Source organism: Protobothrops mucrosquamatus, unplaced genomic scaffold (genome assembly GCF_001527695.2).
Source record: "Protobothrops mucrosquamatus isolate PMUCROS unplaced genomic scaffold, P.Mucros_1.0 scaffold996, whole genome shotgun sequence".
In the NCBI taxonomy this organism is placed as follows: domain Eukaryota; kingdom Metazoa; phylum Chordata; class Lepidosauria; order Squamata; family Viperidae; genus Protobothrops; species Protobothrops mucrosquamatus.
This window is the reverse complement of record NW_015387234.1, coordinates 118,011-131,037: the sequence shown is the minus strand read 5'-3', so window position 1 is coordinate 131,037 and position 13,027 is coordinate 118,011. Positions and strand designations below refer to the sequence as shown.

The 13,027-nt window shown below is 37.9% G+C and overlaps 1 protein-coding gene across 1 annotated transcript; it reads right to left on the bottom strand.

Moving 5' to 3' along the window:
• Positions 1–1,041: 1,041 nt before the first annotated feature.
• On the bottom strand, positions 1,042–12,237 carry LOC107290894 (transmembrane emp24 domain-containing protein 7-like). Its single transcript, XM_015819834.1, has 4 exons — positions 12,156–12,237; positions 11,794–12,020; positions 4,374–4,619; positions 1,042–3,031 (listed from the first exon to the last, which is right to left on the bottom strand). The coding sequence occupies exons 2-4, from the start codon at positions 11,977–11,979 to the stop codon at positions 2,795–2,797; spliced, it is 669 nt and encodes a 222-aa protein (XP_015675320.1). The 5' UTR covers positions 11,980–12,020; positions 12,156–12,237; the 3' UTR covers positions 1,042–2,794.
• Between the last annotated feature and the right edge of the window lie 790 nt (positions 12,238–13,027).

Genomic DNA, 13,027 nt, shown 5'->3' with positions numbered 1-13,027 from the left:
TCTAAGATAATTTTACAATTGTTGTTATAACACAACTCTCCAAATAATAACCACTCAGCAGAATCTTATATTAATTTTATTATTTCATGTATAATTTCACAGGGTTATTTTTTGTCTTACTGACACCAAAGGTTTTTATTAAGAACTGAACACATCATATTGTACATATATATGGACTTCAAGAAAATGAAATAAAAAAACCTGGAACCATGATATGGTTAAACTATTTTAATTATATATATCTGACAGAGTCTTTGAATAATTCTTATGACCAAATTGTGTTTACAGACATTTTAAAACTTGCTTTGGAATCTTCTTTTGTCTATTAACCACTGCTAATAATAATGCCTGCTAGAACCAATTGCGGCAACTTTCAAATTTCTGAAATATGAGAAAGGAACATTGAAAAAATATAAACTGCAGCAAGATACAAGATAATTTAGACAGAATCCAAATAGTTAAGCCACTGTCCCAAACCCTATCCTACAAAAAGAACAGCCAAATTTATTATTATAAATTAAAGAACTAGATGCAAAATTCATACAATGTGCCTAAAATAAGTATGATTGGACTGAAATAATGCAGGACAAACACCTAGAACTTTGAAAAATATTTATATCCATATTGGGAAGTCATCAAATATGCATTTTTATCCTTGAATTATATCCTGTCAACTGTCTGTTACAAATTCAGAAATTAGGCCATGGTTATGAGCCTTTTCTCCATCATATATGTAACCAATTTGATACAGATGGCCAAACTTTGGAATGAAAAAAAAAGTAAAACTAAAGAAACTCTCACTGACCTATTTACAAAAAAAAAAGTATACAACTTTAGTCTGAACAGATAGGCCCTTATGAGATTTCCTCAGATTTATGGCCAGATACCACTTCTGCCAATCTTTGTTTTACAGGATTTCATGGGTCTCCTGAATATGAATCATTAAAAGGAATGGAAGGTAAAGCAGCTCATTCTAAAAACTGATTTAATTACTGTTTTCACAAATTGCATGTAGTTGACCTTTACAAGAAACAACAAGTACGCTCAATAAATTTATTTTCTGCAAGCTCAAGTGAAAGACCAAGCACATTCTACAGCAAGCTATTATAGCAGAATGTTAAACAAATACACAGGATTATTCCCCATCTCTAAACACATCAATGCTCTATTTTCTAAAAAGCCACATCCACAAACTAAGGGGAAATATTAGGCATTTTTAGCATCGTCACTTAGTCAGACTCCGTGACAGAGCATCTCTTATCCTTTTACAGCATAATCAGGTAGCGCATACAGAAAAAAATGCAAAATGTGCTTACAGAATATCTACAAAAAGGGGAAAATTGGTGAATTCGCTGCACAAATGTACTATAAAATATCAAGCTTATTTTAGTGAGTGTTAACCCTTAAGCATAGTGGTATTCATATTTTTTTCAACCACTACAAATTCTTTCTTCATCCTCTCAGACAAGCCTTGTTATCCATTTAGAAGATGCCAGTTTTACTAAGAGGAATGAAGCTTACCTTTAATGTGTATGGTTATGGTGGTAATGTTAATTTCTTTTGAGCATTCTGAAATAATGTTGTACAATCTTAAAAACCCCTAAAAGCATTTGGGATATTGGAAAGCAGGTATAATAGAACTAGCAATTATATAGCAAAATCCCTCATTCTCCCAAATCTTGTGAGCTACTTCAAAAAGTAGCCTTTAAGCATAAAACTGGTAGGATAGGGTAATACAGTACTGTAAGCACACAGGAGAAACTGTCCCCATCAATTTAGAATGTTTAATCAGCAATTTAATCCACATACATCCAGCATCTGCATACATTGCTTAATAAATCAATTATTTAGATCAAAACCCTCGAGCCACTTATGGCCCTGCAATCTTATCTTATTTAACATGGCAGTCTCCAGATCTCTTGGACTGTAACTCCCATGATTACTGACCGTCTTTAAAACTTATGGGAATTATAGTTACAAACATCTAAAGGGCATACGGTTGAACAGCTCTGATTTAATATTAGAGACTACAAGGCTAAATTTTAGCTGCAAGTTACTTAAATCAGTGCATTTTTACTTAGTCCTATCAAGTTCAAGTGAAAGTGAAAACATCAGATTCCTAAAATTTATATGGTTCGTGTCAAAGCTGACTGATTTAGTTCTCAAGGCAGCAGCAACAGCAACACTCAAAGACTCAGCTTCAAGAATTAGAAGGCATTTTCCCCATTATTTAATTTAAAAAGCAAAATGCAAAAATGATAACCTTTCAATGCATAGGAAATTGTTTTTCCCCAGGACTCTAAAATTGGTAAGAGTAAAATAATATATATCTATATATCTATATACACCCCAATAAATGATTCAAGACCCTAGAATTTCCATAGACAGTCAAAACAGTGCAGTACAAGACTTTGAGACTATTGTTAATTATGTGTTTTAGTTTTCATTTCAATGCTTTAACTTGCAAGGTCAGGCTTTTTTTTCATTCATAAGGACAATCTTTTAATTAACTACTTAAAGGATTTTCTTAAAGCACTAAGTACTTACAAACAAGTCTCATTTGTTAAAAAAATAGCAACTATTAGATTTCTCAGCAGATGCAAAAGAAAACCCCACTGTATAACAAATAAAAGGCTGTCTTTTTTTTTTCTGTGACAGCTTTTGGGAGTATGAATTTCAGAACTTTGAAGTGAGAAGGCTAAAGGTATTTAAAATGTTCCCTGTACTTAATTGTTCTTTAACTAGAACTCATTCAAATAATAGTATATTTTTCAAACAATGGATATGAAGCTTGTTATGATCCAACACGAGTTGTAGTGGTTCTTTTGTCAGAGAAGAAGCTTTTGAGAAGAAATACCTGCCCAATGCTAACTACAAGCAGAATGATGGCTTCGCCTATTGACCAATAAGCCACTCGTGTGTTTAAGTCTTCTGCTCGGCTACGGCCTTGTGCTTCCCTCAGTCGAAAATGTGTCTGATAATCAATGACGGATTTTAGAGCTTCATGAATTGAAACACATGCTGACTCCATCTAGAGACAGAAAAATAGAGCACAGATGAGTAAAACAGACTGAAATCTAATCACTATTAATAAAACAGAAATAGAACCTTCTGGAAATATAAAACTTTAAATCATATTTTACCATAGCATATAGATAAAACAAGTAGAGTTTTATAAAAATTGAAAAGATTGTTTTTCAGAATCACATTATTGTAATACAGTATTGATCTAGTTACTTGTCCTTTTACTTAGAATAAAAATAATCAATTCCAAAAATATTTTTAATAAAAGAGAGCAATTACCAAGTCTTTCTCTCAATATAGAAACTGTTGTCAGTCAGCAACAAAAATGTCAGAACCTGAATCAAACTATATATTGAAAGCTTTTGAATTTTAACTCTATTTAAATTTAATAATTTTATTACTGAGATCCTAAAATGAAACATGCATATCTATAATGAACTCTACAATCATATGAACTATTTGCTCAACTCCTCTAACCTCTTTCCCTTGAATAACTCAGGAGATTCCTTCCAATCAGGGGTGTCAAACTGCCAGCCCATGGGCCAGACGCGTCACGACGAAACCGCACCCCTCCTGACAGCAATGGGGAAAAAAAGCTCCGATATGTCGCGCGACGTCACATGACATCATGAGTTTGACATGTCTGCTCTAAATGGTAGTTTGGAAATGGAATGATATAGGAGAAAGGATTGAGCCCATCTCAGTACTACTGACAAAAGCTGCTCTGCTGATACAAAGATGTTACTTAAGTAGCAGTTTCAGAGTCCCTGATCAACAATGATGGATGCTATAAGTTGCAGTTAACAATAACTGGAGGTTTGCAGGTCTTCCTATTGGGCTGCAGTAAAAAAAATACACTTTAGGGCGTTTTTTACACAATAATAGCCAAGGCTTTTGTTGCCTTTATTCACTTGTTTGTTCCTTCTCAGAAGTCAGCTGATACTAAAGTGCTATTAGAAGCTGCAGAGATCTGATGTTTTCATCTGCCTTCTTATCCCGCCTTTCATTCATGTTGGCACTATTATTTCACATTTCATGTTTGCCAATTGGGAAAAAAATGAATTATTGCAATGGAATTTAAAATTCAGAGGTCTTTACAAACCACTCAAGCAATATCAAGTTACAGTTTACAATATTAATACAAAAATATTTAGTTGTGTAAATGAAAAGATGACAACTGCCATTCTCCCTTGTATTCCCATTGTTGATCAAGTGAGAATGTCACTCAATTGAATGGCCATGTGATCATGCTACTAGACAAAAATAACATTTCTGAATAACTGTAAACTGGTTCTAGTAAACTTTAGGATAAAGACAGTACATTACTGTGTACTCAAAATTCACCATACCTGAGTGAGTGCAGTGACTCTGTTTTCACTAGGAAAGAGAGGTGGGTCATCTCCAACTTGAAAATCAAAGTATACTGTTTTGTGTGTGAAAGTTGAAAACTCATTGCTGAAACAAAATTTGTATGTTCCATTTCTAGATGCGGTAAAGGTAAAACTATCATATTGTTTCTTCATTTCTTTATATAGCACAATCCCATCTGGATCTTCTAAGCGGCAATCAACATCATAGTGTCCTCCAGTAATCACCTGTGGAATAAAGAAAACTGGTATTTGGAACAATAGTCACTGATCCTATTCTTATCAGTTAAAGAAGAATCTTTACAAAGCAAATATACTAAACAGCACATTGTTAAAAACATCAGTAAGGGAAATTAAGTATATTGCGATCACAACTAATTCAAGGCAACTTAAAACATTTTGTTGCATTTCACATATTTTTGCATTTGTAGTAACTGTTTGGACCAAATAATAATGGAAAAATAACCATAAAAGTTATCAAGTTAACATGAAAACACAACACTTAAGAATAACTATTCAAATTGTGTGACAGTTGTTAAAACCATTAAGGCCACAGTTTTGAACTTCTTACTACTATAGATAAAATCCTATCATATAATATCCAAAACTAGATGTGCATTTATTAAAGACTGACATAGGCTTTGCATTTTAGTGAAAGAAAAGAGGATGACCAGCAGCAAGGTATATAGTTTTCATTACAGCACCTGTTGGAAGAGATGAAAGGCCAAATGGGTGACAAATGATCCTGGAAAAATTCTATCTATGAAGTCACTAAGAGTCAAAACTGATTTGACAGCATGCAATCAATGAAAAATACAAAAGAAAAGAAGAACATTAAAACCTGCAGCACTTCTGAAAAAGTTCTTCATTCTCTAAACTGAGGAAGCCCCTTCATCTTGTACACGCACAAACACAATCTCCTATGTATGTAAAATCAGCAGACCTTACTAAAAGATAAATTTTCATGAACAGAGGGTTCCTTTTCATTGTTGGAAGGCTTTTGGCTTAGTACGGAGATATTGTTATGAAAGAATAGGGCAGCTTTTGCTATTTTGCCTAGCATACGTTAACATTCTTTAAAAATATGATACAAAGTTACTAGACCTACAAAATAATTAGTGTAAAGGAATCAGCAGCTGGAGGTAAAAAGACACGGTTATCTCCATATCACTTATGAGAGATCTTACTACAAGTTCATGAAACAGATGGTTCTTTTGATAGAAACCAAATCCATGTAGTTTGTAACAATGCATTGACAACACTGAAGATTAAGATTAAAGTGTTGTGGAGTAATATTTTATATCATGATGTATAATGATCACGCTAGATAACACAAGTTACATTCAGCAAAGCAAACTTTTGAAAGCTCTAATAAAAATAGATTATGTACATTAAGTATTTTTCTTCACCTTAAGTATACTTTCATGAATGCATACAATTCATTCTCTTCTAGAATAGGTTATCCACAAATAATCCATGCTGAAACCAAGAGAAACTATGTCAACATTCAATACCTATTGCTGACAGCTGAACAAGCAGCATCAGAGTTACAAAGCCTGAAATAAGAAGCATGGAACATCATAGCAAAAGGATGGAAATACACAGCAAGATTAGAACTGCAGAATTTCGACTCCAGAGACCGTGGCTAGCATTTTTGGAAATCCTGCAGTTAAGAGTACCTATTTAGATTATTATAGTTTGGACTTCAAGATAGAGTTATAGATACAAATTGCTTATAATCATGATATTCCATTCTATTCATCCTCTCTTCTGGTTTCATAGTCTTTCTCTGAAAGAGTCAACTGGTATTCCTTTCCTATTAAGAATGCTGGGTCTAATGATGGTTATATTTTCTTATTAAGTCCTTGCCAATTTATTTGCAATAGAATTTCCTCTTACCTGTGGTACTCCCCTTCTCTGAACTGCACTAAAATTCATATTCTGGGTAGATGGGCACATGCAAATCTTTTTCAGTAGTAGAATTACAAATATGGAACTTTCCAAGGGAAATCTCCATAGTTCACTTTTCCCAAGCAGTTAAACAGTTGTATACAACTGAGATTATATATATTTTGATGTTTTAATTTCAACAATGTCGTTAAGTTTTATTACATGGCAGGCAGAAAGGCAGAACATCTTTCTAGTTACCTGGTTAAGAGAAAATGCACTTTAATGTGCAATAATGAATGTAAACACTAACAAAGAAATAATGCTCATATATAAAAGCAGGGATAAACAGTAGATCAATGGTATAAACATAAGAAACACTGTGACCAGTATTTTGGGAAAAGCAAAGTAATAAAAGAAAATTAATTCTATTTCCAAGATTCTTATACACCTCTTATATCAGAATTTCAGATAAGAAACTTAATATCAGGTAATAGCAACATTTCCATAAAAAACAATATGATGGCAAAAGGATCAATGTTAGGGAGGCTCCTCAAAAAGGATAAAATCATCCCATTTCAGATAGAAATATGGGACGCATAGCCAGCATTATTGGTAAGCATTTTATTTCTGGTATTCTACTAGAGGAAATGTTCTTCTTTGCATAAAGAGACTATTAACAATAAAATAAACATTCAAAATATTGTCCTGAATCCCAGGACATACATAGACATCAACAAAAATACCAGCCAACTATCTACTCAAGTAACAGGTTAGGTTGAGAATTGCAGAACTGAAAAGTACCTACTTACAAGAAGAGAAATACCTAGTTTAATGAAGAGAAGGACTAGGGGTAACATGATAGCAGTGTTCCAATATTTCAGGGGTTACCACAAAGAAGTCAAGCTATTCTCCAAAGCACCTGAAGGCAGGACAAGAAGCAATGGATGGAAACTAACCAAAGAGAAAAGCAACCTAGAACTAGGGAGAAATTTCCTGACAGTTAGAACAATTAATAAGTGGAAAAACCTGCCTTCAGAAGTTGTGAATGCTCCAACTTTGGAAGTTTTAAAGAGACTGGACAACTATTTGTCTGAAATGTTATAGGGTTTCCTGCCTGAGCAGGGGGTTGGATTAGTTGACCTCCAAGGTCCCTTGCAACTCTATTTTTATTATTATTATTATTATTATTATTATTATTATTATTATTATTGTTGTTGTTGTTGTTGTTGTTGTTGTATCATCTCTTTGATTAGTTTCCATCTGTTGCTTCTTGTCCTGCCTTCAGGTGCTTTGGAGAATAGCTTGACTTCTTTGTGGCAACCCCTGAGATATTGGAACACTGCTATCATGTCACCCTTAGTCCTTCTCTTCATTAAACTAGACATACCCAATTCCAGCAGCCGTTCCTTATATGCTTTAGCCTCCAGTCCCCTAATCATCTTTGTTGCTCTTCTCTGTACTCTTTCTAGTGTCTCAACATCTTTTTTACATCGTGGTGACCAAAACTGGATGCAGTATTCCAAGTGAGGCCTTACCAAGGCATTGTAAAGTGGTATTAACACTTCACGTGATCTTGATTCTATCCCTCTGTTAATGCAGCCCAGCACTGTGTTGGCTTTTTTGGCAGCTGCAGCACATTGCTGGCTCATATTTAAGTGATTGTCCACTAGAACTCCAAGATCCCTCTTACAGTTACTACTATTGAGCAAGGTACCACCTATACTATACCTATGCATTTGGTTTTTCTTGCCTAAATGTAGAACCTTACTTTTTTCACCACTGAATTTCATTTTGTTAGAGAGCACCCAATGTTCAAGTCTGTCAAGATCTTTCTGTATCTTAAGCCTATCTTCTGAAGTGTTGGCTATTCCTGCCAGACTAGTGTCTGAAAATTTGATGAGTTTCCCATCTATCCCTTCATCCAAATCATTGATGAAGATGTTGAAGAGCACTGGGCCCAGAACAGAGCCCTAGGGCACTCCACTACACACTTCCCTCCACGTAGATGCAGTTTCATTGAGGACCACACGCTGAGTACAGCCGGTCAGCCAGCTACGAATCCATCTGGTGGTGATGCTGTCTAACCCACATTTTTCTATCTTATCAAGTAGTACGTTGTGGTGTACTTTATCAAATGCCTTACTGAAGTCCAAGTAAATTATATCCACAGCATTCCTCTGGTCCACTAATTTTGTCACTTGGTCAAAGAATGCAATAAGATTTGTCTGGCATGATCTGTTTTTGACAAACCCATCTTGGCTTTTGGTAATGACTTTGTTTGCCTCTTAGGTGTTTGCTGATTCGTTGCTTATCTTTTCCAGAATCTTCCCAGGTATTGAGGTCGGGCTGATAGGTTTGTAGTTTCCTGGATCCATTTCCCCCCCCTTTTTTTGAAGATGGGAACTATATCAGCTCTTTTCCAGGCCTCTGATAGTTCCCCAGTGCTCCAGATCTTTGAAAGATATAGTTCATGGGTCCTGAGATCACATCTGCCAGTGCCTTCAGCACCTTGGGGTGTAATCCATCTGGTCCTGATGATTTGAACTTACCATTATCTTGCCTAACTTGTGTTTCTAATCTGTTTTTTACGGTACTGTCTTTTATAGGTTGGACTGTTTTTCCTTTGTGTAAAGACTGATGCAAAAAACGAGTTAAGTAGTTCTGCTTTCTCCCTGTTTCTTGTCACCTTCTTGCCACTTTCTCTCACTAATGGACCAATCATTTCCTTAACTTTTTTCTTGTTTTTTTACATGTTGAAAGAAGCTTTTTTTGTTATTTTTTATTTTTGTTGCAAGCCTTAGTTTGTTTTGAGCCTTAGTTTTCCTCACTTCATCTTTGCAGGCTTGGGCTATTTAATGATATTCTGCCTTAGTTATGTGTCCCTCTTTCCACTTTTTATTCTTGACCTTTTTGTCTTTCAATTTATCAGAGAGTTCTTTATGCAGCATGCTGGTTTCTTTTGAGAGCTGTTATTTTTCTTCTTCGTTGATATTATGCTAGACTGGGCTTTTATAATCTCACTTTTCAAAATGTTCCAAGCTTCTTAAGTTGTTTTCCCCTTGAGAATTCTCATCCATGGAATCCTTCCCAAGCTCTCTCTAGTTTGACTATGTTGTATTGCTTGTGCTTTCATAATGTTGAATTCCAATATTGCATAGTCACTCCCCCCCCCCCAAGATTCCTGTGGCTTCAACACCTTCTATCATTTCATCTCTGTTAGTAAGAATTAAGTCCAATATGGCTGATCCCCTGGTTCCCTTCTCTACTTTTTGGGGGATAAAGTTGTCTGCTAGGTTTGTCAGGAATCTGTTTGATCTTCCACTTGGTGCAGAGTTTATCTCCCAGTCCATGTCAGGGTAATTAAATAATAATAGTAACGACGATGACGACATTAAATTTTTTAACCAACTATAACTGTTATATCCTTGTTTTTCCATATATAACTCAGTAATTCTTATGGTAATATATTTGCTGAAATAATGAATGTACATTTATATTCAGTCTATGTAGACATGATTTTCTTCCCAGCAACAATGATCCGGTATCTTGATTCCTAAAACATATGACTGGATTCCTGAGCTAGTGCTATAGATAAAATTATACAGTTCATTTTTATCATCAGTTCTCTGTACCAAAATCTCTTAAACATCTTGCTCTATGGATCGTTTTCAAATAGTTATTTACTGTTTCAATTTGTTTCCCTAAATCTTGATAATATGAAATATTATCTGAAGTCATCAAGTTAAATGAGAATAACATTCCAAATATTTGGTCCTGATACTAGGACTAAAAGATGGAAACATAGTTGGAAATAGCATTCTACACCTCACCAAGATGAAGAAGTAGACAGCATGATAACCTAATGTTGCTAAATCAGACACTGTTGTATAGTTTGTTTAGGATCAGTGAAGCCAAACCAATTGCACAAAAATAGTACTTCCTTTGTTTCTGTTGAACAATGAGATGAATCATCATTCAAGTTGGATAGCAAATATATTCTTCATATTTTAGATAACATATGGTCCATGCCTTTAATCGCCATACAGCACAGCTCCATTTCAATACCGTATTCCAGAAATACAATAACACATTTTGTCTACAGAGTTTATAATCTATTTTTTAAAATAGCAATATACATGGAACCTTGCTTTCAATGGAGATGTTGATTTGATGGCACACAGAAAATTATTTCCTTATTCATTTTCAGAATGAAATTGTTGCTGCTGATATATGCATCTTCTATGTAAGCTATATGTACTTTATTTACCTGTATTATTTATTGCATATATTTTAGAGCTTATACGGCCAAATTATTTTCTATATATTTTCTTCTTTTAAGTGAAAATCATACAACTTCACTTCCTTTGCACATTGCACAAAACAGACATTTAACAACAGCATGCACCTGATGGTTTGAAAATCAAATAATTACCTATAAAAACCAGAAAAAGACCCTGGTCACCAGTTTCACCATACCGCTGCAAGCAACAGATACAGTTCCACGTACAACTTTCAAGATAAAACTAGCTAGGAATAGTTTTATGTGTATTTAAAACCACACCCAGTACAGGTATACAATAGCACTAGCCACAGCACTTAGATTTAGAATTACAATATATAAAAGAAGCAGGCTCAAAACTAAAAGGTCCATGAGAAATATGACAGAGCAGAAGCGTGGGGGGGAGAAGGGGGGGGACAAGATGAATATCTATACCAGCGGTTCTCAACCTATGGGTCGCGACCCCATTTGGGGTCGATCGACCATTTCATGGGGGTCGCCAAGCAAGGCTGTCCGCCATTTTTTTCCCCTTTTCCAGCGGGTGCCTTACCTCCCTTGAGCTGGGCCAGCTGGTGGTCGGCCTGCTCCGTCTCTGCCGCTTGCCAGCTATGCCTCGGCCGGTGCAGGGGGCGGAACCATGCATGTGCGGCGCTCCCGGGCAGGGAAAGTCCTCGACTTACGACCGGTTGGGTAGTCCTCGACTTACGACCGGTTTAGTCCTCGACTTACGACCGGTTTAGTCCTCGACTTACAACCGGTTGGGGGGGTCACGGCATTAAAAAGGTTGAGAACCACTGATCTATACTAAAAGGAAGGTCGGTTAGGTGAGACTATCAATGGGGGCAATACCTCAGCGTGGAACTTCCCGAAGTGACTCTGCAGAATTTTCTGCAATTTCCTGAAAATCCTCTTCTGCCGCCGCCTAATCAGTCCTGTTTGATTCCACACAAGGGTAAAACGTCTACGGAGGTTCTCAGTCATCCAAGCCACAGTTTTCCCAAAGGTGCTTTTTCCACGAGGCAACTGGACTTTCTTGGGTTTTGTTTTGTTTTTTTTCTTGGAAGACCTTTTGCTTCTTGCATGAGAAGCCAAACGTCTTGGAAGGAAAAAAAACAAGGAAGTCCAGCTGCCTGGTGAAAAAGCACCTTTGCTTTGAGGCAGGCAAACGTAAGGGTTGTTCTGCGGGTGGGAGGGCGCCCCACTCGCCTCTGTGGCGCCGCCACATCCCCTTACCTGAAACTCCAAGGTGCACTTGGTGCCCTGCACGATCTCCTCGTAGAAGCACTGCTTGGCATTGTCGGGCAATTCGAAGGTAATCTCCGAGGCCCGGACCGCCCAGCTGAGGTGCAGCAGCAGCAACAACCCCGCCGCCAACGAGCCTCCGCAGGCACCAGAGCCCGGACAGCGCCGCAGCAACATCTCCCAGACCGGGGACTCGACCACAAGCACGGAAGGCGAAGCTGAGATGGAAGAGGAAGCCGAATGAGCGCCCGGGCCGGAAGGGGAAATCGCCAGGCCCACCCACCCACGCAACCGAGTACCCCGGGAACGAGGGACTCCCTGGGGCGGGGTGGGGGGGGAACCAAAAATCTTACCTGCCAGGTAGCCGAAGACGCGCCGGCTTCCACTTGCGGCGTGGCCGTCCGAGAAGGGGAGGGCGAAAACGGAAGAGGCGACCCGGAAGTGAACGGAGTCCAATCGAAGACGAAGACCGAAGTACTTCCGGGAGTGGTCGTTTGTAGACGTGGTGTTCGCTGAGGAGAGGAGGCGGCGTTGGAGGTAGAAAGGAATGGGCGGAAAGAGATGGGCGTGGTCTAAGGTACTATTGGTCCTACGAGGGAAAACTGGCCGCTCCTAAGCGGAGGAGGCGCGCGGGGGGGGGGGAAAGACAGAAACAGGAGTTGCTAGGCGACAGCGGTTACCATGCAAGCCGGCATTTCCTGTTCTCCGGTTAGCCGGAAGTATCATCCGTATAGAACAGGGGGTAGGCAACCTTGGCTCTTTTATGACTGGTGGACTTCAACTCCCAGAATTCCTGAGCCAGCCACGCTGAGGGGAAAGGGAGAGGTTTCCAAGCTGAGCCAGGCTGGCTCAGGAATTCTGGGAGTTGAAGTCCACGAGTCATAAAAGAGCCAAGGTTGAACCAGGGAATTCTGGGACTGCCCCCCCCCCGCAAGGTTCGGATGGCGGTAATTCTGTTGGCCTTCAGTACAGCCGCAAACCACCGATTCCCCCCCCCCCCATGTGATGGACCCGGGTGATAGATGAGTTTTGTGCTAAGGTTCAATGTTAGTATTGCCAGCCTCAATGAAGTTTTGATTATATGCTGGTTTTGCCCGTTCATTTTGATTTCTTTTATTATTTTTATTTTGATATTTTCTGATTTTTTACCGTTGTGCCCTGGCCAGAAGGATCAAAGAAACAAATCCAGTTGCTATTGTCAGGATGGAGCCTCTGTTCCTCAGGC

Coding starts and splice junctions, on each gene's coding strand:
- LOC107290894 (XM_015819834.1), bottom strand. CDS start 11,979: ATGTTGCTGCGGCGCTGTCCGGGCTCTGGTGCCTGCGGAGGCTCGTTG. Junction 4,620..11,793: donor AGTGCACCTTGGAGTTTCAG/GTAAGGGGATGT, acceptor TTTATTCCACAG/GTGATTACTGGAGGACACTA. Junction 3,032..4,373: donor GAGTCACTGCACTCACTCAG/GTATGGTGAATT, acceptor TTCTGTCTCTAG/ATGGAGTCAGCATGTGTTTC.